Raw genomic sequence first — 23403 nt, 5'->3', positions numbered from 1 at the left:
CTGCCACCTCCCTAGACGACCTGGATGGCATTGTGGGTGCCCAGCTCCTCCTGGCTCCTCACAGCCTATCCCCGGCCTCAGCCCTTGCGGGCATCTGGGGAATGAACCAACCAATGGGGCCTCTCTTTCTCTTTTGCCTGCCTCTCTCTGTGCCTCTCAAATAAATAAAAGAGTTTTTTTTTAAAACTGAGTTGATTCTATTATTTATCATACAATACTATACGTACTATAACATCCTATCACAGGGTATAACACAACTACATTATTTTCAACAGACTAAGAAACACCAGTCAAATTGTGTTACTTGAAAAAGTAGGTCACAAACCTTTACTTACTATATAATCTCAAAAAAAAAAAAATACAAACACATATGTTTAGAAATTACTGGATAATCATTATTCAATGTTAAACATACAAAAGATGTCATAAATTAGCAAGAAAAGCAATGACTTAGATAACTCATGTAAGAAGATCATCAACGCTTTAGCTGACTTAAATGTCTAAAATGGCCACAATTCTGTAATTTCAAAATGTCATATAATTAACCACACTTTCAACTAGTACTACCAGCGAGTAACAGTAAATGGGAACAAAGAGGCAAACAGATGGTGGGCACTTACCTGCATATCCATTGCTATGCCAGTAATCTTTGTTTATCAAGTTAAAGATCAGACAGGAAGCATTCTTGTACCTCACCAAGACCGACCTGACTCTTCAACCTCGTCCCCAACTGAAAACAATTTTGGTCACATTCTGAAGGGAAAACGCTGTTCTCCAGCTCAAATTACGGGAAGTACCCAGAACACAAAAGGTACTTCAGCACCTTCACTACCAATGTGAATATTCCTCAGGGCTCTGCTATGACAAGGGATGGTATATGACTCAGCTTGGCCACCCAGCACCCACCTCTTCTCATTGTGTCCATGTTTATGCGTCAGCATCCCCAAGCCAGGCATGCCTGCACCCTCCTGCAACAAGCAGCAATGTGACTCACATGGAAGGTGGCGGCCAAACCACCACTGGCCGCTCGTACAAGGGCGGGGGGCAAAGTGCCACACTCTCTGGCCCTTGGTCAACTGTCAAGGGCAGGTGGCCCAAAAGCCCACAGTGAGCTTCTCGACGCTGTCTGAGACTTGAGCCCCTGGACCGCTCGCTCTCAGCAGCTGGAAGGCTGCTGACAACGATGGGGGACAGGAAGCCAGGGACATGCTGTGTCCCCTCCCACAGCTGGGCTCTTACAGAGAAACTGAGTGGCTAGTTAGGACCCTAAAGACCAGCAATGAAGCCAGAAAAGGATGCTGGTTATCAATTCATTTTCTGATAAGGACCAGAGATTTCCAAAGCCGCCGCATGGCAGAGTCTCTTTGTGCTTCAGTTGGCAGCTGCCACACATGAGAACACAGAGAACTGGGAACGGGAACAGAGAATGGCAATAAAACGCACCCGACTGCGGAAAAATCCCACAAAGGCCATGCAAGGAAATGTACCACTCAGGCACTGCATGATTTACTACAGCTCTTCGAAAGCTTTTCAGTTAGTCTTAATTATTCAGTGCAGTAAACAAAAACATAAACACTGTGATTTGCAATTTTTATAGATTTTTATCTACCTTCCCTAGCCTGGGGCGGGAATGGCTTCTTTCTGACCCAAAATATCACACTGAAGGATACCACGATGCAAATCCAGTTAAAGAGCAGCATGAACAAATAGTCTGCTGGCCTTCCATCAAAAGCTGCTGGAAACGAAAATAAGCCAAATGTCATGTTTCAGAATTTTAGAACAAAGTAACATCCATGTAGAGAAACACTTCAAAGAATTAAAGAGCCAAAATGCCAGTACTTTTAGAATCACTCCTCTCAAAAAACAACTAATTCTTTCAAATACCTAAACCATGTCCTTTACAGTGCAATGAAACAGTCATGGCTAACCCCAGAAAGTGACAAATCCTGAGGGCTTCAGACTAAAGCAAACCCACAGGGAGGGTGGTCAAACTCGCCCCCACTACATCCATACTGCACACGTCAGTGGCCTCCCCATGCTCCACACGTCACTTCAGATTCCAGCCCTGGCTGATGCCAGGCCCCTCCACCAGCTTGCCAGGGAGAAGCCCTGTCCACTCCGCCAACCACTGGCCTTCTCAAGCACCACTCTGCCTGAGCGAGGGTCTGCTTACTAGACTGGACACACACACACAGAGCCTGTCCAGACACTGGAGAGACTCGACGCCTGCCTGCAGGAGCTGACGTTCTAGCAGGCCGTAAGCAAGATGGGAGAAAGGGGGCACAGGCAGCCGTGCCTCCCCACAGCCTCTTACTCCTCACGCCGCCTCTGGGAAGGGAATGCAAAGACCTATGACCCCTCCTCCCAGATGAGCAACTAAAGTTACACGGCCAAAGTTGCATGTCTTGTTACAAGAGAATCAAGTCTAACTGCCACTTAGTGCCCTGGACTCTGCACCAGCCCCAGCTCTCTTCCAAATGCAACTCAGGTGCCTTCAGCTGGGAGACTAAGAGACACAGAGCTCATTCCTGGGCCAAAACGGAATTCAGCAGGACGCAGCCCGGACACCTTTAGGGAGCTACGGGTCACATCCTGGCTTAGGTAGCCTTGCTGAGATGTGGTTCAAGACTGTGCCCGGAGTCGCCGCCACAGCTGTGTGCCTGAACATCCCTGGGAGGGCCACTAGATGCATTGACAAGCTCAGCAACAGGCACGAGGCAGAAAGGACTGTCCATGTGCGTTATCAGCGTAGCTTGTTGGACAGACGCATCTCCGAATTCATCTCACTATGTGACAAGGAGCTGGAGAACACTGATTACGGAAGCATCTTCCCGACTGACAAAAAACACTCAGTTACGGTAACAAGGCTGAGTAAAGCTTATAGTGCTTCAGAAAAATAAATTCAAAAACAAAGAGAGAGAAAAAGAAGCCAACAGAAAGTGTAAGGACACTAGCTCAAAAATTAACTTTTTCCTCACAGAGGAGGATGTATAACTGAGTGGAAATTCTATGGCTATGCATTCATTTACTTTGTGCAATTAATATGTCACAAAAATCATGGAGTTTATAACACATTTCTGGGTTTGTGTCAATTCTAAAAAAACAATCTCAAACTCTGCTGAGCCCTTCTTCTCTTAGTCAGTATTAAGTGGTGCATTAGCAGTGAGAACTAACCCTGTGTACTACGTATTTTTACATTTTGTTCACCTCTATCTCTTCTCCATTTACAGTAAACTAATTTTTTGGAAGACAGAATTTCTTATTGTATAAGGAACACACAGGGCATTGCTTGCATTTGACAACTGAGTTGACCAACAAAACTGTCCTACTTACCCTTAAAAATGAATCTTAGGGAAAAAAAGAAAAATCAGTGCATTTACCTTACAAAATGGAAAGATCTATGCTAAGTCTAATTCATGTGAAGAAAATGTGGCAAAGAACTTATTTCATAAATCTTGAGGGAGATGCGATGACAAGTATATCTATGTCTCCTTGTTCCTCTGAGGACTTACATCTTAGCATGCGATCGACACCATGGTTTCAGAGCCTAGCTGTCGGGCCTGGCGCGATAGCATAGCAGGTAAAGTCCTAGCCCTGAACGCACCATGATCCCTTATGGGCGCCGGTTCATAGCCCAATGGCCTCGCTTCCCATCCAGTCCCCTGGCTGCCTGTGGCCTGGGAATGTAGTCGAGGGCAGCCCAAAGCTTTGGGACCCTGCACCCGCGGGAGAGACCAGGAGGAAGCTCCTGGCTCCTGGCTTTGGATTGCCTCAGCTCCAACTGTTGTGGCTGCTTGCAGAGTGAACCATCGGATGGAAGATCTTCCTGTCTGTCTCTCCTCCTCTCTGTATGTCTGCCTTTCCAATGAAAATAAATCAATCTTGCAAAGCCTAGCTGTCGATGAATGATGGAGACACAGAGGAAACACGACCGTGTTTTGTGAAACTGAAGTGACCATGCACACTCTCTTGAAGAAGTCTTTGACAAAAAAAAGCCGTAATTGTCATTTGTGAATTTTCTGGATCCAAAGAAAACAGTTGTTATATATGTAAATAAGTTATTTTATACCAAAAATAAATAAATAAAAGCTCAAAAAGAAAATTACCATCCTCCCTTTCCTCATCCCAGCATCTATGGGATATAGTCAATTTTAAAATTAAAAAGGCCCTGCACGGCAGCCTAGTGGCTAAATCCTCACCTTGCATGCACCTACATCCCACATGGCCACCAGTTCCTGTCCCAGCTGCTCCACTTCCCATCCAGCTCCCTGCTTGTGGCCTGGGAAAGCAGTAGAAGACGGCCCAACGCCTTGGGACCCTGCACCAGCATGGGGAAAAGGCTCCTAGCTCCTGGCTTTGGATCAGCTCAGCTCCAGCCATTGCAGCCACTTCAGGAGTGAACCAGTGGATGAAGATCTTTGCCTCTGTATCTCCTTCTCTGTAAATCTTTCAATAAAAATAAATAAATCTTTAAAAATAAAATATAGACTCTTTGGGGTGGGCGTTTGGCACAGAGATTGAGACACTGCCTGGGACACATGCCTCCCCCAGTGGAGGACCTGGGCGAATCCAGCTCCATTTTCAGTCTAGCCTTCTGTTGACGTGGGCCCTGGGCAGCAAGAAGTGACGGTGCAAGCAGCGGGGTTCCTAGAGCGCGTTTGGGGCTCACAGGAGGGCCTGGTCTAGCCCCAGGTACCACAGGCTCTTAGGGCATAAAGCAGCGGAGGGAAGATACCTGTCTCCTTCCCTCTCTCTCTCCATATAACAGACACACATAGAAACATATGTGTATGTCAAGTAAAAGGAAAATTTAAAAACATTTTAATTTTACCATGTATCAGACAGCCAGAAATAAACACAAGTATGTCAAAGAAAACAGGTTTCCAGGTCAATCTGCGTCCTTCCTTTATTCTCCCTCCTCACCTCCAAGTCTCACTTCAGCCCAGGTTAAGGATGCTGAGCCTGGAGATCACCAGCCTCACTCAGACCCAGAAGGCTGACAAAGCTGCTGGGTTTTAACAAGTGCTTCTGTTGACGTGGTTCTCTTTGTGATTTCCAAGAATTCTTTGAGTGGAATACTTCAAAATACTGTAATCACATAAACTTCAGCATTCTAAATTTTGACGTGCTTACAACTAGGAATTTATAAATTAACTCTCAAATAACAGTCTTCCAATTCAAATTAGAAACTTCATAAATGAGCCAGCTCTGTTATACACTTAACAATCTAGCTAGGCAAGAGACTGCAATGGTAAATATTTTGTCAAAATATTAATTTGAGGGGCCAGCACCACGACCCAGTGGGCTAACAAGATTCTACCTGTGGCACCAACATCCCATTTGAGTGCTAGTTCAAGCTGTTGAAGTCCCAAACCAGCTCCCTACTTACAGCCTGTGAAAGTAGCAAAGGGTGGCTCAAGTGCTTGGGCCCCTGAACCCATGTGAGAGACCTGGGGAGAAGCTTCTGGCCCCTGGCTTCAGATCAACTCAATTCTAGCTGCTGCAGTCATTTGGAGAATGAACCAGTAGATGGAACATTTGCCTCTCCTTCTCTCCATATCTCTGCCTTTCAAATAAAAATGAAATAAATCTTTAAAAATATGTAATTTTAACTTAAGGGGTTGGCATGGTGGCTCAACAGGTTAATCCTCGGCCTGCAGCACTGGCATCCCATTAGGGTACTGGTTCAGGTCCCAGCCGCTCCACTTCTAACCCAGCTCCTTGTTTACAGACTGGAAAAGCAGCAAAGGACGACCAGAGGAAGCTCCTGGCTCCTGACTCCAGACAGGCTCAGGTACAGCCATTGCAGCCAGTTAAGGAATGAACCAGTGGATGAAAGATCTAGTTCTTTCTGTCTCTCCTTCTCTCTGTAAACCTGCTCCACCAAATAAAAATAAGTAAATCTTTAAAAAGGAAAGCAAATAAAAAGGAGCAGAGGATGGCACAAGTGCTTGGAACCCTGCACCCACATGGGAAAGCCAGAAAAAGCTCCAGATCAGCTCCGCTCTGGCCAGCGGCCACCTGGAGAGCAAACCAGCACACAAAGACCTTCACTCTTCTCTCTCATTCCCTGTAAAGTCTGCCTCTCTCAAATAAAAATAATAACTTTTTTTAAGTCTACAGCTTATTCAAAACATTGGATACTGCCGTATTATTAAATCTTAGCTATATTATTTTAAAATTCAATGTTTTAATTACAGAAAGTAAGTCTAGACTTCTAATTACACAGTATTTCCAAGCCCACTCAAACAACATATATATACTCCAATCCAATTTGGCATTAAACAAGGACTTTTCTACAATAGAGATGAGATCATGATTTAAGTGAGAAATACAACTGAGCCACTAGGACAGGCAAGATACCTTTTTCCACCTATAAAACGATGACATCAGTACTTACGTCTCTGATGTTTTAGAGAAAAGCCGAGTAACGTAAGAGCCTAGCACAGTTCCAGTTCAGTCACTAAGCAAACACAATCATTATGCTAGTTCTTATCAAATGCTACCTGCCCTCAAAATTCCCCCAGGAAAGCAAACATATGGATTAGCAAATTAAAAGAAAAAAAAAAATACTTACAACATCTGTAGATGACATACCTGTTTCCAAGCGTGTAGAATACTGATACAAGAAATATAAATTGACCAAATAAAGAAATCCAGTTCCTGGACCCACAGGGAAATAAAAGGTGGCAGTGATTGGCCTCCAAATCTGTCAAGACCAAAACAAAGATAGCTGTTAGTTTCTCTAAACCTGAATAACTTTTTTTCTTTCAATTACACAAAATTTAACTTTTGTGTGGCATTCTCCTCAACCAGTCACCACAATGAACCACCAATAAAATTCAAGAAAACAGACAGAGAAAAATTCATACAAATTACAGTCACATTAATCTGCAAACCAATGGACAAGCATCAAGTATTTCTTAACAAATTTTTAAAAATTAATGCTATAAGGCCTAGTTGGGTAGCCTAGTGGCTAAAGCCCTCGCCTTGCACATGCCAGGATCCCATATGGACACTGGGTCTAATCCTGGTGGCCCCACTTCCCATCCAGTTTCCTACTTGTGGCCTGGGAAAGCATTCGAGGACGGCCCAAAGCCTTGGGACCCTGCACCCACATGGGAGACCTGGAAGAAGCTCCTGGCTCCTGGCTTCAAATCGGCTCAGCTCCAGCTGTTGTGGCCACTTGGGGAATGAATCAGTGGATGGACCATCTTCCTCTCCATTTCTCCTTCTCTCTGTGTATCTGCCTTTCCAATAAAAACAAGGAAGTCTTTCTTAAAGCTTAATGCTATAGAATTCCACAGTTGGTACAGGTGTGTGGAACATGAGGTTAAGTTCCTATATAGGATTTTCACATTTTTTACCAGAAGTCCCAATTCTCCCACTTCCAGCCCCAGGAGGCAGCCAAAGACAAGCCAAATGCTTGGGTCCCTCCATGCAAGTAGAAGCCAAGATGCAAGGGCAGGCTATGAGAGCTGGGTCTGGGAGGGGACTGAGTGGGGAAACTGGGGGACTCCCCTACTGGGCCCTAGCTCCCATTGGGGAGCATGTGTTCCAGGTCTCAGGGTCAGGCAGGCTGGGCGATGAAGCCCCACCCATTGGCAAGTGTGTGGGTTGGTTTTGGAAGGGGGAGGACCAGGAAGGGCCAAGCAAACCTTAGCCCACTGGCGAAGTGTAGAAACCAGGCTGGAGTGCAGGTCATACCGGACTAGGGTATGACACCTACTGGCTCACATGACACGGAGGTGAGAGTAGACTGAGCAGGGCCAGGTGGCAACACTTGACAGCAAGAGTTGGGACTCGGGGCTGGCTAGGTCAGGCCAGGTTACAGCATCCAAAGGCAAAGGCTGAGACAAATGGGGACTATGCCAGGCCAGGTCGGAGCAACCACTGGCACGCTTGAAATCTGTGGAGGGGAGCAGGCCTGGCTGGGGAACTAAGGGGACACACTGGCCAGGTTGTGATCCCCATTGGAGAGCGCAAGGGCCACAGTGGGGGCTGCAGTTTGGTCTGGATATAGCTGCAGAATCCCTCAGCAAGTGAGTGGGCTGGATATGGAATGCGCCAGACTGGGCTAGACTCTAGCACCCACTGGAGATCGTGAGAACAAGGGTAGGTATAGGACAGGCTAGGCCAGGTCTTTGCCCCCGCTGAGCCATGTGTGAGCTGTGTCTGGGTGTGGAGCAGGCTTAGCTGGGCTGTAGCACCCAACAAGAAGAACTGGAATGGGTGAGGGCTGGTGGGGAAGGCTAGGACACCTTCCTGCTAGGACAGTAGGTGGACTAAGTAGGGCTGGCCCATGGACCCACCAGTGTGCACAGGGAGAAATCGGGATGGAGGAGCCTGGGGAACTCCTCTGTCGGGACACATTCCCTGCAGTTGAACGCAAGAAGCAAAAGGGGGAGCAGACCAGACCAGGCCAAAATACGATACCCACCAGCATATATTTGGTGCAGGTCAGGAGCAGGCCAGACTGGGTCAGTCCACATCACCAGCTGGTGAATCCGAGTGCCAGAATAGAGTGTGGGTCAGGCCGGGTCAGGGTATAATACCAGCCAGTCCGCATGAGGGCCAGGACTGAGGGCTGGCAGTGCTGGGCCAGACTATAGCCCCTACCAGAGTGAGTTGGAACTGGGGGAGGGCCTGGCCTGGCCAGGCTACAGTACCCACTGGCAAATGCCAAGGTAAGGGGGCTGTGCCAGTCTGGGCCACAGCACCCAACCAGCACATGTGAAACACAGGGGTGGGGGTGGGGATGGCCCCAGTGAGGGGGATGCAAAGGCCCCCCTACTTGACCACTACTCCCACTGGTGAGCATGAGAACTGGGATGGGGGCAGATCAGGCCAGGCAGGGCCACATCCAATGGCCTATATGTGAGTTGGATCAGGGAAAAGCCAGGCTGGGTTGACTGTACCTTCTGGTACAGTGTTGGCGTGGGTGGGTTGGGCTTTGTTGCAGCATCAGCTGGCAGTTGCTGGCACAGGGGCCAAATTCTATTAGGTGCAGGCATGGCCTAGACAGACGGTGGCACCCTCTGGCACCAGTGTGGATTGGATAGTGGGGCTGGTTGGGACGAACTGGGCTTCAATGCCCATTGACATGTACGAGAGCTGAATGGGATGTGGGAAAGACCAGACCAGTCCGCTGTACATACTGGCAAACACAGGAATCAAGGCAGGGGCAGGCCTGGTAGGTTTTTGTGGGTCGCTCTGACTACACTGCAGCTCCCACTGGTTTACGTGAAGGCCACGTATGGGGTGGGCAGGATTGGACTGGGCTCCAACACCCATCAGGTTTCATAAAACACGAGGCTGGAGGCAGAACTGACTTAGCAATTGCAACTATCATTGTGTTTGTAGGCTGATTTGGTGCCAGTCTGCGCCAGACCCTGTATTGGCAAACACACACAAGAATCAAGTCTGGAATGGCCTCAGAAGTTTCGTGGGCAATTCCCTACCAACTGAACTGCTGCACTCAGAACCCTAACCATGGAGAGAATTGCAGGTTCCATGGGCTGACTGTGGGAGTGGATGTGTCAGAGCTGGGCCTCCTCAATGGCTCAGACGGAGCAGAGGACAGCATATCCAAACGTACATGGTGGATAGGGCAGTATATCGGAGCCTCCAGAGGACACCTGGTACCATAACAAAGGATAGAGGACAGAACAAATTGATCAACCACCCCAGCCAGTCATTGGCAGTGAAGATCTGGGCAGAGACACTAAGGTGGACTATAGCAGCCAGTGGATTTGGGAGAGATTTCTCGTGATTGAAGTGGCGGGATCGCCAGCAATTCAGCACTGTTGAATTATCAAAACCTCTTGAGAAATTTGTGGTGTTGTAAATTTCTATTTTTCTTCCTATTGTTGATTTTGTATTGTGGCTTTTCATTTAAGGGGGATGTGTGGTGAATGTGTAATGGAGACTATCACGTCCAGATGTGAGGATGCAGTGCAGTGTGCATCTCTACTTCCAGACAAAGATGGACTCCCAATGAAACTATCAGCTGTATCTTGACAATGGGAAGCTGGACTCTGCCACTGTCCATGCCCACAATGATGGGCATGTGACTGTTTATGCAGAGCTATGCCATAATAATACAGGAGAATTCAGTGGGGGGAGGAGAGAATTTGGGGAGGGGCAAGCAAAATAAAAATAAATAAATAAATATTTAAAAGTCACACTCTAAGAATTAGAATAGGAATTTTTACTAAAAAATCGTGTGCTAAAAAGACAATATGAGCACACAACTTAAAAACCACTACCTGAACAAACAATAACGAAGGTTCTACAGTAAGAATTAAGCCTTGCTGGAGACAGTACAATGGCTCAACTGGCTAATCCTCCCATATGGGCACTGCTTTGTGTCCCAGCTGCTCCAGTTCCCTGCTTGTGGCCTAGGAAAGCCAAAGAGGACAGCCCAAAGCCTTTGGACCCTGTACTCATGTGGGACACCTGAAGAAGCTCCTGGCTCCTGGCTTTGGACTGACTCAGCTCCGGCCATTGTGACCACTTTGGGAGTGAACTAGTAAACAGAAGATCTTTCCTCTATCTCTCCTCTCTGTAAATATGCCTTTCCAATAAAAACAAATAACACTTTTTAAAATATTAAGCCTTGGGCCCGGTTCAGTAGCCTAGTGGCTAAAGTCCTCTCCCTGCATGTGCCAGGATCCCATATTGGTGCTGGTTCATGTCCTGGCTGCTCCTCTTTCCATCCAGCTCCCTGCTTGTGGCCTGGCAAAGCAGTCCAGGGCGGCCCAAAGCCTTGGGACCCTGCACCCATGTAGGAGACCCAGAAGAAGCTTCTGGCTCCTGGCTTCAGATCAGCTCAACTCCAGCCATTGCAGCCACTTGGGGAGTGAACTAGCAGAGTTCTTTCTCTGTGTCTCTCCTTCTCTCTATAATTCTGACTATCCAATAAAATAAATAAATAAATCTTTTAAAAAATTTAAGCCTTCTAACAACTGTTGAGGTTTTCGCAGCAGTATTTCTTCAAAGAAGTAACAGCAGGAGTTACACTTTTCCATTCTACCTTGTCCTGTAGTGTTTTATGCTTTGCTTCCTTTTCTTTATGAAGTATTCCTTTTATACGAAATCCATACTTCATTTGTTTTTAAAATTTTATCTAGTTACTTAGTTATTATTTATTTGGAAAGTAGAGTGACAGGGGAAGACAAAGAGAAAGATATTTTTCATCTGCTGGTTCACCCCCCACATGACTGTAAAGCCGAGGCTGGGCTAGGCTGAAGCCAGGAGCCAGCAGCTCCATCCTGACCTCCCCCGAGAGGAGCAGGGCCCAGGCCTTTGCACCATCATCCACCGCTTTCCCAGCTGCGTCAGCAGAGCTGACGGGAAGCAGAGCAGCTGGGACTGAAGCTTACACTCTGATACAGGATGCCAGCGGCCCAAGCAGCACTGTAACCCAAGTGCCACAATGCCAGGCCCTCAAACTTCACTTAAACTGCCACAGTGACACAAGTTATACTTTTAAATATGTTCTTTATTCACATACCTACAAGACAAATTCCTGTTAATCAATCTGCCAGATCCACAGACATAAGCATTTATTTCTGCAGATACTACCAAAAGCCTATGAAAATATTTAATCAATTTATACTTCTCCTAAGATGTAGGTGACTGCCAGGAGCTTCTTGGCCTTCCTCAAGGTCCTGGCCTTCCTCCACTGCCTTTCCAGGCCATCAGCAGGAAGACGGGTCTGGAAGTGGAGCAGCCAGGAATCAAACTGGGCCTGCAGACAGAGAATTTGCCTCATGCTACCATGCCAGCCCCCAGCGTTTATCTTTATCACCCTGATCACTTTTATTTGCTTTATGAAAAAGCCTGAGCACCTCTTTGTACTAAAAAAAGAAAGAAAACTTCAGCATTTCCTTTATTTACTTTTCTGCTAGATTTGCTTTTAGTTATAACTTGAGGAAATTTCTCTTTCTCGTTGGTACAAATACTTTGTTGTCTGGCTTTAGACTTACATGTTTGTTTTGTGTTTATATTTACCCACCTATTTATTTAAAAGGGTATTTTAGCGAGAAAGAGGCAGATCTTTCATCCTCTGGTTCACTTCCAGAAGGTGCTCAGTCCAAGAGCCAGGAGTTTCCTCTGGGTCTCCCACTTGGGTGACAGAATCCCAAGTACTTGGGCGTCTTCCACTGCTTTTCCCAGAGTATCAGGAGGGAGCTGGATTTCAAATGGAGCAGCCAAGACACAAACTGCCATTTATACTGGACGCTGGCACCACAGCCTTTCCCTGCTGTGCTACATGCAGGCCCTAGATTGATGTTTCAATAACAAGTAAAAGTTTAAGTGCAGCAATGCAGACAGGCATTGAGCCCAGTGCTAAGGATACCAGTTAAGATGCCTCGATTCCAGGCACAGCATGGTACTAGAGGTTGAAGTCCTTGCCTTGCATACACCAGGATCCCATACGGGTGCCAATTCATGTCCCAGCAGCCCCGCTTCCCATCCAGCTCCCTGCTTGTGGCCTGGGAAAGCAGCTGAGGACAGCCCAAGGCCTTGGGACTTTGCATCCACATAGGAGACCCAATGAAATTCCTGGCTTCAGATTAGCTCAGCTCTGGCTGTTGCGGTCACTTGGGGAGTAAACCATCAGAGGAAAGATATGTGTCTCTGTCTGTCCTCCTCTCTGCATATCTGACCTTCCAATAAAAATAAAATAAATCTTTAAAAAGCAAAAGAAAAAAGATGCCTCCATGCCATACTGAAAGTCTGAGCTTGAGTCCTGGTTCTACTTCTGACTCCAGATTTGAGAGGCAGCAGTGACGGCTCAAGGAAGACGGCTGGTCTCCTGCCACCCACATGGGAGCCCTGACTCAGTTCCAAGCACCCAGCTTTGATCCCACCCATGGGGACATCCTGAACACCTGTGGATTGAACCAGCCAAGAGAATGGGAGCTCTCTGCCTGCCTATTCCCCTTTCTGCCTCTGAAATAAAATAAAAACTAAATGTAAGAACATTTATCCGCCATTTGTCATGTTTATGAAATTGTCTCACTCCAAGAATATCAAATGCCCAGTTTTCTTCCAACACTTTTCACAGTTCTCCCAAGGAAGAGGGAGAAGGCCACTTTGTGCCGCGATGGTCACAGCCTGCCATCGTCAGAGCGGCCCACGTTTCCTCCAATTACTGGAGAAGCTGCTTTCATCGGATGTTTACTCCCTATTCTGCCTGAAATTGAGGTCTATATCAATACCAAATTTTAATTTTTAGTTTTATAATAAATTTTTAAGATCTGATAGTTAAATAGTGAAATCTCCTGCACCTTTCTCTTCTGAATTGTGACAATTTTTTGGCTAGTTTCAATATTTTGTTTTTCTAAGTGAATTAGAACCAACATAATTTATTCTATCAACATGATATTGATAATAATTCCCAGCCAAAAACTCTCCCATAGCTTTTATAGTCTGACAGAGTTCCATCTTTCTACAGACAACCACAGGAGCTGAGTGTCTTGGTGCTCACAATAACCGAGCAGACATCCTATGCACGAGCAAGGCTTTATCTTTTTGCACTGTTATCTACCACGTTGGCTAGTGCCCCAGATCAGTGCCAACAAACAATGGCAGGAGCAGACAGCTTTGTCAACTTCAGGCACAGCAGCGTGGCGCTGCACTTTGGCCTGAGAGCTGCAAGTCTTAGGGCACACCACCACATGCTGAGCAGGAAAAACACACCCCATGCCTCTGGAGTTCCTGACCCTGGGGAAGGCTGCCAAAGAAGCAAGGGCTGGCACCACGCAGGGGGGTGGTATGGTCTCGGTACAAAGTCCCAAGGAACAGTAACAGCACAACAAAACAGTAGCACTGCCAGCAGTGCAGATGCAACTGGCATGGAGGGCCCCAGGAACCCAGCCTGGGCAGACCCAGAGCTGGCAAGTTCTAATCTCCACACACAGGACATAGTCACAAAAAGTGACTTCCTAAGAATGCTATCCTTTTAAAATAGATAATACACACACCCCACACACAGTTAGTTGCTTGCTTGCTTGCTTGCTTGCTTGTTTGAAAGTCACAGTTAGAGACTGACTATCCAGATGGCCACAATGGCCAGGACTAGGCTGAGCCAGTCAGTAACATGAGCTTCTTCCTGGTCTCACATGCTGGTGCCAGGGGCCCAAACACCCATGCCATCCCAGCATGCTTCTCCTAGGCCATCAGCAGGGAGCTGGATCAGAGGCAGTGTGCTGACACATGAACCGAGCCCAAAGGGAATGGGAGCATCCCAAGAGAGCACTGCAAACCACATCACAGGAGACAGCTCAGCAGCCACACCACCATGTCTGCCCCAAGCATGCTGCTTGATCCAGTAAAACACAGAAGCTTAAAATTAGTCTTGATTTACTCACAATTTTATCATAGTATCAGGATGAAGATTCTAATGGATAGACAATGATGACCTGAGAAAACCTAAAGTTTCTCCTTACCATTCAAAGGAGAATGATATACTAATGGTGGTCCTATTTTGGTTAGTGAGATTTATTTTTTAAAAAAATCAATAATTATAGTGCCATTTGGCTTATTTACAAGCACTGAGCCCAGACAAGGATTTTTATAGCTGGGAAAACAGGATGAGAGAAGGTTAAGTAATAATAGCTGGTAACTGGTGGAACTCGAATTTTGTCGCAGACAGTCTGACTCCAGTTTGTGATACCCAAGTTCTGTTTTCTCTGTGCCTCTCAACGTGACATTCATACCCTGAGACAGAATTAAATTTAAATCTTTTCAGTACTACTATACTTACATAATCCTGACATGAACTAAGGGTAAACCTACAAATGCTGCTTATCAAAAGCAAAGGGAGCAAAGGCCACAGGCAAGGTGTGGGCTTGGCTGCCCAGCTGCCGCGTGCTCTTGGAACAGGTGGGATATCTGAGCCACCTCGCCTCCCTACCCCATGGCACCAGCCCTATGGCCCTGCCTTCCTTATTTCACAGACACTGGCAAAGGTTGCGAAGAAGCAGGCAGCTGTAAAAGGTGCTTTGTAAAAACTGATGCAGGCGTATGCGTATGTTTTTACTACAGTGTTAAGGAGACACCCACTGACCTGCTTTTCACCAGCACACATATGAACTACTCTCATGTTATTCTAAGTTACTCAAGGCCTGATTTTGAAAAAGAGATCCTGTTTTTTTCTGCCTACATTTTCTCTAACACTGATGACACAACACTATTTTTAGCACTGCATGCACCTGTTCTTTAGAAATCAGTGTCTGTCAAAATATCTCACATTCCTATTCCCTGTTCATTAGTTAGACTTGCTTTCATTGACCTAAGAAAGAAATTTAGACTTCAAAATAATTTGAACACACCAGGGAATAGCCCATCTATTTAGTAGGATACAACACAATAAATTTCAGAAATTACTATTGACAGCATCCAACTAAACCCCGCTGTTTCTCCCACTGACCCCTACAGAGCTAGGATAAGGACACGGGCTTTAGTTTCAGGATCAAGAGGAAAAAGGCCCGCCTTCTGCCCCACAGGGCCTCAGCAGCAGTGGGTGCAGTGCCAGGAGCCTGGGTCTTGCCCACACAGCACTGCATGCCACACACTTGCCAAAAGAACTTGTTGGGGAGGAGGGGCACCTCATTTTACTCCACTGCAAACATGAGCCCAGACCCCTAAGAGATTCAGTGTTTTCATGAGGAAATCGGAGTCCTACTAACAGTGTAGGTAAGCCACTTAAGAGTTCCTCATGATACCAGGACAAGCAGGCCTTGCATTCAATGGCACTGAGCATCTTCAAACAGAAAACACACTGCTCTGCAGGTGCCAGGCCAACTACTTGGTGGGAGTGTGGATGACAACCACCCCTTACCTATTACCTCCCAATCTGCTACTGAAACTATCAGAAATGACTGTCAGCACCTAGAGGGAGTTTTCCAAGGACTGGCTAAGTCCTTTTACACTGATCACTGTACAACAAGATGACGAGCCTCTGCGCTACCAGATATCAGACACAACAGGTAGGCAGGAAAAGTGCCACCCCGCCACTCACACAAACGGACGGCCCAGCGTAGTGGAGCAGCACGTTAAGCTACTGCTTAGAAACCTGCATCCCACATTGGAGTGCAGGTTCCAATTTTGATTTGGAGCCAGCTCCCTGCTATTGCACCTGGGGGTGACAGCCCAAAGATGTGCCAACACCCATGGCGAAGACCTGATGGAATTCCTGGTTCCTGACTTCAGCCTCGTCCAGCCCCAGGGAACAAACCATCTGGGAAGTGAACCAGCAGGTGGCACATATAAACCTCCATTCAACTCCCTCTTTCTGCCTTTCAAAGATTAACTAATCTTTTTTGAAAAAAATCAAATAAACTGTGCTCATCTCAGCAGAGGACTTTGAAAAAGCTATTAGAAGCTACTGATTCTACTCAGGTACATATGCAGCAGAAATGCACACTATGCATTTCAACATTATTCACAGTAGCACAATTCAGAATAGCCAAAGATGGGAAATTATGCAAAGGGTCTGTAACACTAGACTGAATAAAGAGGTAACAAACAGAATGGGAATTCTATAACTAGATACAACAACACAAGTGACTCCCAAACACACGGCTAAAGAAGCATCTAGAACCACAAGCACAGTCTGTACATCCCATTGAGAGAAGAGCCAAACACTGCAGCTAACAACTGGTGGGATTACAAGGTACTAGTTACCACTGGAGAGGGCCAAGAGGGCCGAGGAAGGTTTAGGGGATACCAATGCTTTTTCTGGATTCAGATGCTGACTATTTTGGTGTACTGAGTTTTTAAAAGCAAGCCATAAATTTTCTAGAACACACACTTCCCTGCTTGCATACCAAAACTCAACACCGAACTAAAACACAAAGCAATGGGGTCTGCCACGGTGGCTCTGTGGCTAAATCCTCACTGCTCATGTGCCAAGACCCCATCTGGGTACCACTGTGTGTCCTGGCTGCTCCACTTCCCATCCAGCTCTCTGCTTGTACCCTGGGAAAGCAGCCGAGGACGGCCCAAATCATGAGACCCTGCACCTGCGTGGGAGATCAGAAAGAAGGACCTGGCTCCTGGCTCTGGATAAGCTCAGTTCCGGACATTGCAACCACTTGGGGAGTGAACCAGCGGACAGAAGATCTTTCTCTCTGTCTCTCCTTCTCTTTGTAAATCTGCCTTTCTAATAAAAATAAATAAATCTTTTTTTAAAAAAAATAAGCAAAGATCTAATAAGGTAACCTTACCTACAGGCCTATAGCAAAGCAGGACCCCTAAGAAAGATTTTAACCTCTATGCACCGAAACACCAGCCAGCACAATTCAACATCCAAACCCCAATTATGTGTGAACTAGCTCTCTTACCAACAAACTCCAGCTGAAAAGACCCGATCCCTGCGATCGTTGTCTGACGGGTTTAAACACAACGGGTTTGGAACAGGGAGACCGTGGACAGCAGTACAGTCTTAGAACATATTGGCTTCAAGCTATCCAAACCAAAAATAATATTTTAATCTTTAGAATTCCAAACCAACAACGTCAACAGACGAACCCTACAGGTAAGCAGAAAAAAAAAAAAAACCTCAGCATTTCCAACATGAATGCACAACTCCAAAACAGTCATTCCTCAAGGATTTTTTTAACAAAGATTGATTGATTGATTGATTATTGGAAAGTCAGACACACAGAGATGAAGAGAGAGAAAGATCTTCATTCCATTGATTCACTCCCCAAGTGGCCACAATGGCCAGAACTGAGGTGATCAGAAGGCAGGAGCCTGGAGCTTCTTCTGGTCTCCCAGGCAGGTGCAGGGACCCAAGGTTCTGGGCTGTCTTTCACTGCTTTCCCAGACCACAAGCAGGGACCTGGATGGGAAGCAGGGCTGCTGGGACACAAAACAGAGACCATATGGGATCCCAGAGCGTGCAAGCTGAAGACTTTAGTCACTAGGCTACAGTGTCAGGCCCACTCAAGGGTTTTAAAGCTATTAAAAACTTAGCTTCTTTATTTTCAGTTACTTTATTTTATGTATACAAAAGGCAGAGACAAAGGAACAGACGGAGAAAGGTCAGCCATCTAACTGGTTCACTCCTAGAACGTCCATGCCAGCCGGAACTAGTGGAGGCCAAGGCCACGGGCCCAGAACTCAGGCTGGCTCTCCTCTATGGGTGGCAGACCCATTCCTGCAGACACCACATACTGCCTCCCAGAAAGCCGAACTGGAAGTGAAGGAGCCCGCCAGAACCAGGCAGTCTGAGACCAGATGCAAGAATTCCATGCAACAACTGAACTGCAGTACCCAACGCCTTACCGCAAAGGCCCAGCCTCCGGCAGAGCCCGGGCTACTGCCCCGCACACAGCCTCTCAGGAGCTTCATCTGCAAGTGAGTTCCTCCAGGGTCCTGAAAGTTTAACTTTTCCAAAATGGAAAACGTTTTTTGGAAAACTTTTCCAAAGCATCAAAAGGATGTAGAACTCTCTGTACCAATGAACCCACCTGCCTCCTGCCCACAGCCTCTCACCAGGAAGATGGGCACACCTGGGAGATGTGAAAGGCCAGTCTCTGGTCACTGAGTGCCTTGAACTCTGTGCAGCTCCAGCCACCGGCAGGCAGGGTGGCAGTGTCAGCGTGGATTCTACTCCGACTCAAGCAAGCAGCCTGTAAGATTCTGCAAGATGGATCCAACAGCCAGTTCTGACCATGTCCTGCTCATAAAATGACTTACACACACTGCTCATCCAAAACGCCCATGCCCCAACATGCCAGCAGGCACAAGCGCACAGCATTCACTGTCAGCTAACTGTTCCTAAAGTCAATCACAAGAACACCAGCAAGCCCAGCTGGCATCTAGAATGGCATTCCTGTGTGCATCCTGCCTAAAAAGTATCAAAGCTGAGCACAGCATCCACTAGGAGAAAACATCATTCTTCATCCACCTGCCCCAATCCCGCCAGCAGACACTTCCTGACCTCAGCAAAGGGCCCCTCCACCAGCCACTCAGCCACTCAGCAAGTTGTGGCATCGACCCCATCGCCTACTCACCCTCACATCCACTCACCTGTAATCCTGTCCACTCCGAGGTTACACAGAGAGAGGAGAGGCACAGACAGGAAAGGAGATGCTCCAACTACTGGTTCACTCCCCAAATGGACACAATGGATGGAGTTGAACTGGTCTGAAGCCAGAAGCCAGGAGCTTCCTCTGGGTCTCCTATGCAGGTGCAGGAGCCCAAGCACTTTGACCATCCTCTGCACGTTAGCAGGGAACTGAACTGGATCAGAAGTCAAACACTGGGGACTCAAACCCATGCCCATAACAATGCCAGCGCTGCAGGAGAAGGCTTTGCCAGCTAAGCCAAAGTGCTGCCCCTAAAGTTCAAACTTCTTCCCGAAGTATCGGAGCCCTAACCTAACTTTCCATCTTTACTTTGCTACACTCGCCCCTGGTGAACCTCCCCATCCTCATCTCCCAACTCTCCCCACTCTGTGACTGACTCTCCACTGGCTTTCCTGGCTCTCTGGTCCCCATTCCCGTCTCTAAGCCTTCCCCCTGCTATTTGCTGAAAGACTGCTTGTCTCCAATCAGATCCTCCCAAGGACATTCTGTAAATACTGGGTGATGTTCTTGTAAAAGACCCTGTCAACTACCACATTCCACATCGCTTCCATCACTGCCTCTATTTTCTGCAAGCTTGCACATCTTCTTCCTTACTGTACACCCAGTGCCCAGAAAGTGCCCAATTACTTTCATGAATTCAACCAACAGGCACCACTATGTGCTAGGCAAAGCCCCGGCTCTAACAGAATCTTCTCTAAGGGGAAGAAGGCTAACAGTACAGGATGATGATGGAGTGAAGCAGGAATGCTACTTCACACAGGGCAGTCAGCCAGGCACCGGCCCGTGACACAGCCGTTGGACACACCTGAAGGATGGGTTAAGCAATGCGCCTCAGTTCGCTCCCCACGTAAGAGGGCCTGAGGAAGGCCGGCGTTGGGGACCTGAGGCAACAAAGACCCCGTTGCACAGACCAATGAATCCAGCTGAGGACAGGAGGAAACAAGACCCTAGCGGCAATGGTGGGGACCTTGACAAACACTCAAGGAACATGCATTTTATTCGTGGAGTTGAGAAGACAGCCGAGGGTCACGGGAGCAATACTAACAGGCCATGATCTACATTTTTTTTTAAAGACTTAATTCATTTTTATTGGAAAGGCAGACACACAGGGAGGAGGAGAGACAGAGAAAAACATCCTCCGTCCAATGATTCACTCCCCAAGTGACCACAACAGCCAGCGCTGCGCCAATCCAAAGCCAGGAGCCAGGAAGCTCCTCCAGGTCTCCCAGGATCCTAAGGCCTTAGGTCGTCCTCGACTGCTCTCCCAGGCCACAAGCAGGGAGCTGGATGGGAAGTGGAGCTACCAGGACCAGAACCGGTGCCCATATGGGATCCTGGCATGTTCAAGGCAAGGACTTCAACTGCTAAGCCACAGTGCCAGGCCCCCATGATCTACATTTTTAAAAGATAATTCAAGAGCCCGGTGTGACAGTGTAGTATCCAAAGTCCTCTCCATGCACCACCAGGATCCTAAATGGGCACCAGTTTGTGTCCCAGCTACTCCACTTCCCTTCCAGCTCCCTGCTTGCAGCCAGGGAAAGCAGTAGAAGACGGCCCAAGGCCTTGGGAACCCGTACCCGTGTAGGAAACCCAGAAGAAACTCCTGACTTTGGATCAGCTCAGCTCCAGCCGTTGCAGCCATCTGGGGAGTGAAACAGAGGATGGAAGATTTTTTTCTGTTTCTCCTTCTCTCTGTAAATCTGCCTTTATAAAAATAAAGAGCTATTTAAAAAAAAAAAAAGATAACTCAAGTTTTCTAGAGAAGACGGAGAGGACGATGGAAAGAATGCAGTCTGCAAGCAGCAATGACAAGGGCCTGTATCCTGCATGCAGGCCTAAGGTAGAGCCCACGAGATTTGCTGAAAGATTGTGGCGGGGAGAGAAAAGCACGCTGAGGGATGACTGCACAAGTGTTAGCTAGGAGACCTCTAGCAACGGAGCCACCGCCGCATGAATTCGCACCCCGTGTGACGGACACCTGGAAGCCACGCCAATGGCCGTGGCAGGGGGCTGTGGGACGCACAGGACCAGAAGCAGGACACAGCTGGACTGAGAACATCTCCGCTGTCTGTCAACGTGACAGCCTTGAGGTTGTAGCAGGGACTTCCAGGCGTGAGACTGAGAGAGATCACGAAGGAGCTAGAGGAAACCTACTGAAGGGGCTCCACACTTGTTCGCTGGGGCACAGCCACACGCAGCAGTTAACAGCGCGACAGCCAACAAGGAGGACTACAAAATGACACCCGTGAGCAACAGAAGACACAAGAATGTTGTCACGCCAGGTCACGTCCCGGAATCCATGGCAGATTTCAGAATCCAGCCCGCCACGAGTCAACATTTTCAAATCATAATATCTACTGAATGAACATAACCTCCAAGACTTGATATTCTGTGGCCAGTACACTAACCTGCACTGCTTCGTTCACAATAACGAAACAGCAAGGCCTTCCGCTTTTGGGGCAATTTACTCCTTACTCATTCCTTCATAAACCCTACTACTGCATGCAGGAAGCAAACACAGCTAAACCCCTCCTCTGAATACCTGACTCTAAATCACTCCTGTCAGGGCGGGATGAAGGGGGGTGGGGGAGAGAAACCTTCTGTTAACATGAACACACCTCAGGCACAGGTGGTCAGGTTGACATCCACAAGCCACCCACGTGGGTGACAGAGGAAGGTCCCAAGGCGCTGCTCCTGCTGGACCCAGGGTGCTCAACCCTAGTGACTCAGAGACCAATGATGGACTTACCTTCCCACCGCCTCCATCACTGAGCGCAACGGGGCGGGAAGCAGAATCTTACTACGGGGTGGCTCAGCACATTTCACCAGGCCAGAATCACGCGCGGCTACGAACCCAGGCCCTCGCAGCAGACCCCCGAGCCCCAGGACCCCGCCCTAAACCGCTGGGGGCAGCCGCACTACAAATCCCACAAGGCACCACACGCCCGCGCCAGGCCGCCTCCCGCTGTGCGGCCGCGGGGCCGTCTGGGACCTGTAGTCTCCACTGGCCCGCCGCCGGCCAGTACCTGGAAGCGATAAAGGAAGGCTTCGGGCCAGAGCAAGAAGTAGGCCGGGCTGATGAGGCCCAGTTTGCCGACCAAGGGCACGGCGACGGTGGCGGCGAACCAGTAGCGCGTGATGGCCGGGATACTCCTGAACCAGTCCCCGATGTCCGACATCTTCGCCTCGCAGGTCGCCGGGGTGCGCTCGGCCGTCGTACAGGGTGCCCCTCACGCCGCGGCCGGCTCGCGAATGGAAGGTGTCTGGGTGTCTGGGCGGAAGCCGCCCAAGCGGCGGGGTTCAAGGCGGAGACCGGCGGAGACTGGCGGAGACCGGCGGACGTGGCGCCACCGAATTCGGACGAGCGAGACAGCGTTCCCAAGCGAAACTTCCCCTTCCGGCGGCGGTGGGCAGCGTGACCAGAAGTCCCGCCGCTTACAGGGCGAGCGCCGCTTTTTGGTTCCACCCCGCCTCCCAACCACAGCAAGCGAGACTCGGCTTCCTGGGGCGGGGCCTGGGGGCGGGACCAGGTGGGCGGGGCCAGAGGGGACGGGACCTGAATGGGGCGGTCGCACGTCTGGTGGGATGCGATGGTTGCCAGAGCAACAGCAAGTGGTCCAGCCAATGGTGAGGCCGAATTCCCTGCACCTGCCTTTGGCCAAAGTTGTAGTGCAGGTGGATCTACTTGCAGGGAGGGGAAGGAGGACCGGCAAGTGGCAAGTGTTTCTTGTGTTTGTGCGCCCGTTCTCTACAAGCGTGTTCAGGCAGGGCTGTCTCGGTGTTGTGGCCCCTGGAGTTTACATCTTCATGGTGATGGGCAGACAGCAGATGAAGCACCAAGATAATTTCAGAGACTGATGAGGAAAATAAAATACGTCAGCGGGGTGGAGTGACAGGATGAAGAGAGTAGGCTACTTTTAGATAAGGCCGGCCAGGAATTGCTTCTGGAATTGCTTCTGGAAGGAGGGGATGTTTAGGCTGAGTCAGCCAGGCCAAGTGCTAGCAGGAGAGCTTTCCTATGCCAAGAAAACAATGTTGAACAAACTGGGAGCAAAATGATCTGCAAATCTGGTTCATCATCTTACATGGAGATTCCGGCCGAAGACATCTTTTTATTAGGGTCCGGCGCAGCTAAATCCTCGCCTTGCATGCACCTAAATCACGCATGGGCGCCGGTTCATGTCCCAGCTGCTCCACTTCCCTTCCAGTTCCCTGCTTGTGGCCTGGGACAGCAGTGGAGGACGGCCCAAGGTCTTGGGAACCTGTACCCAAAAGGGAGACACAGGAGAGGCTC

General features: G+C 48.4%; 1 protein-coding gene across 3 annotated transcripts in view; it reads right to left on the bottom strand.

Moving 5' to 3' along the window:
* DERL1 (derlin 1) overlaps positions 1-22502 on the bottom strand; it is a 31710-nt gene extending 9208 nt beyond the window's left edge. For 2 of the 3 annotated variants that reach the window (XM_040979358.1, XM_040979360.1), the window contains exons 1-4: positions 22136-22502; positions 6598-6709; positions 1671-1735; positions 621-647 (exon numbers count right to left, since the gene is read on the bottom strand). In XM_040979358.1, coding sequence (XP_040835292.1) covers positions 621-647; positions 1671-1735; positions 6598-6709; positions 22136-22288 — 357 coding nt within the window. In that variant the 5' untranslated portion in view covers positions 22289-22502. The remainder of the gene's footprint in view (positions 1-620; positions 648-1670; positions 1736-6597; positions 6710-22135) is intronic. The other variant, XM_040979359.1, reaches the window with a different exon arrangement.
* Between the last annotated feature and the right edge of the window lie 901 nt (positions 22503-23403).

Source organism: Ochotona curzoniae, unplaced genomic scaffold (assembly GCF_017591425.1).
Source record: "Ochotona curzoniae isolate NIBS_2020 unplaced genomic scaffold, NIBS_Ocur_1.0 contig_3190, whole genome shotgun sequence".
Taxonomy (NCBI): Eukaryota; Metazoa; Chordata; class Mammalia; order Lagomorpha; family Ochotonidae; genus Ochotona; species Ochotona curzoniae.
This window is presented reverse-complemented; position numbering and strand designations above follow the sequence as displayed.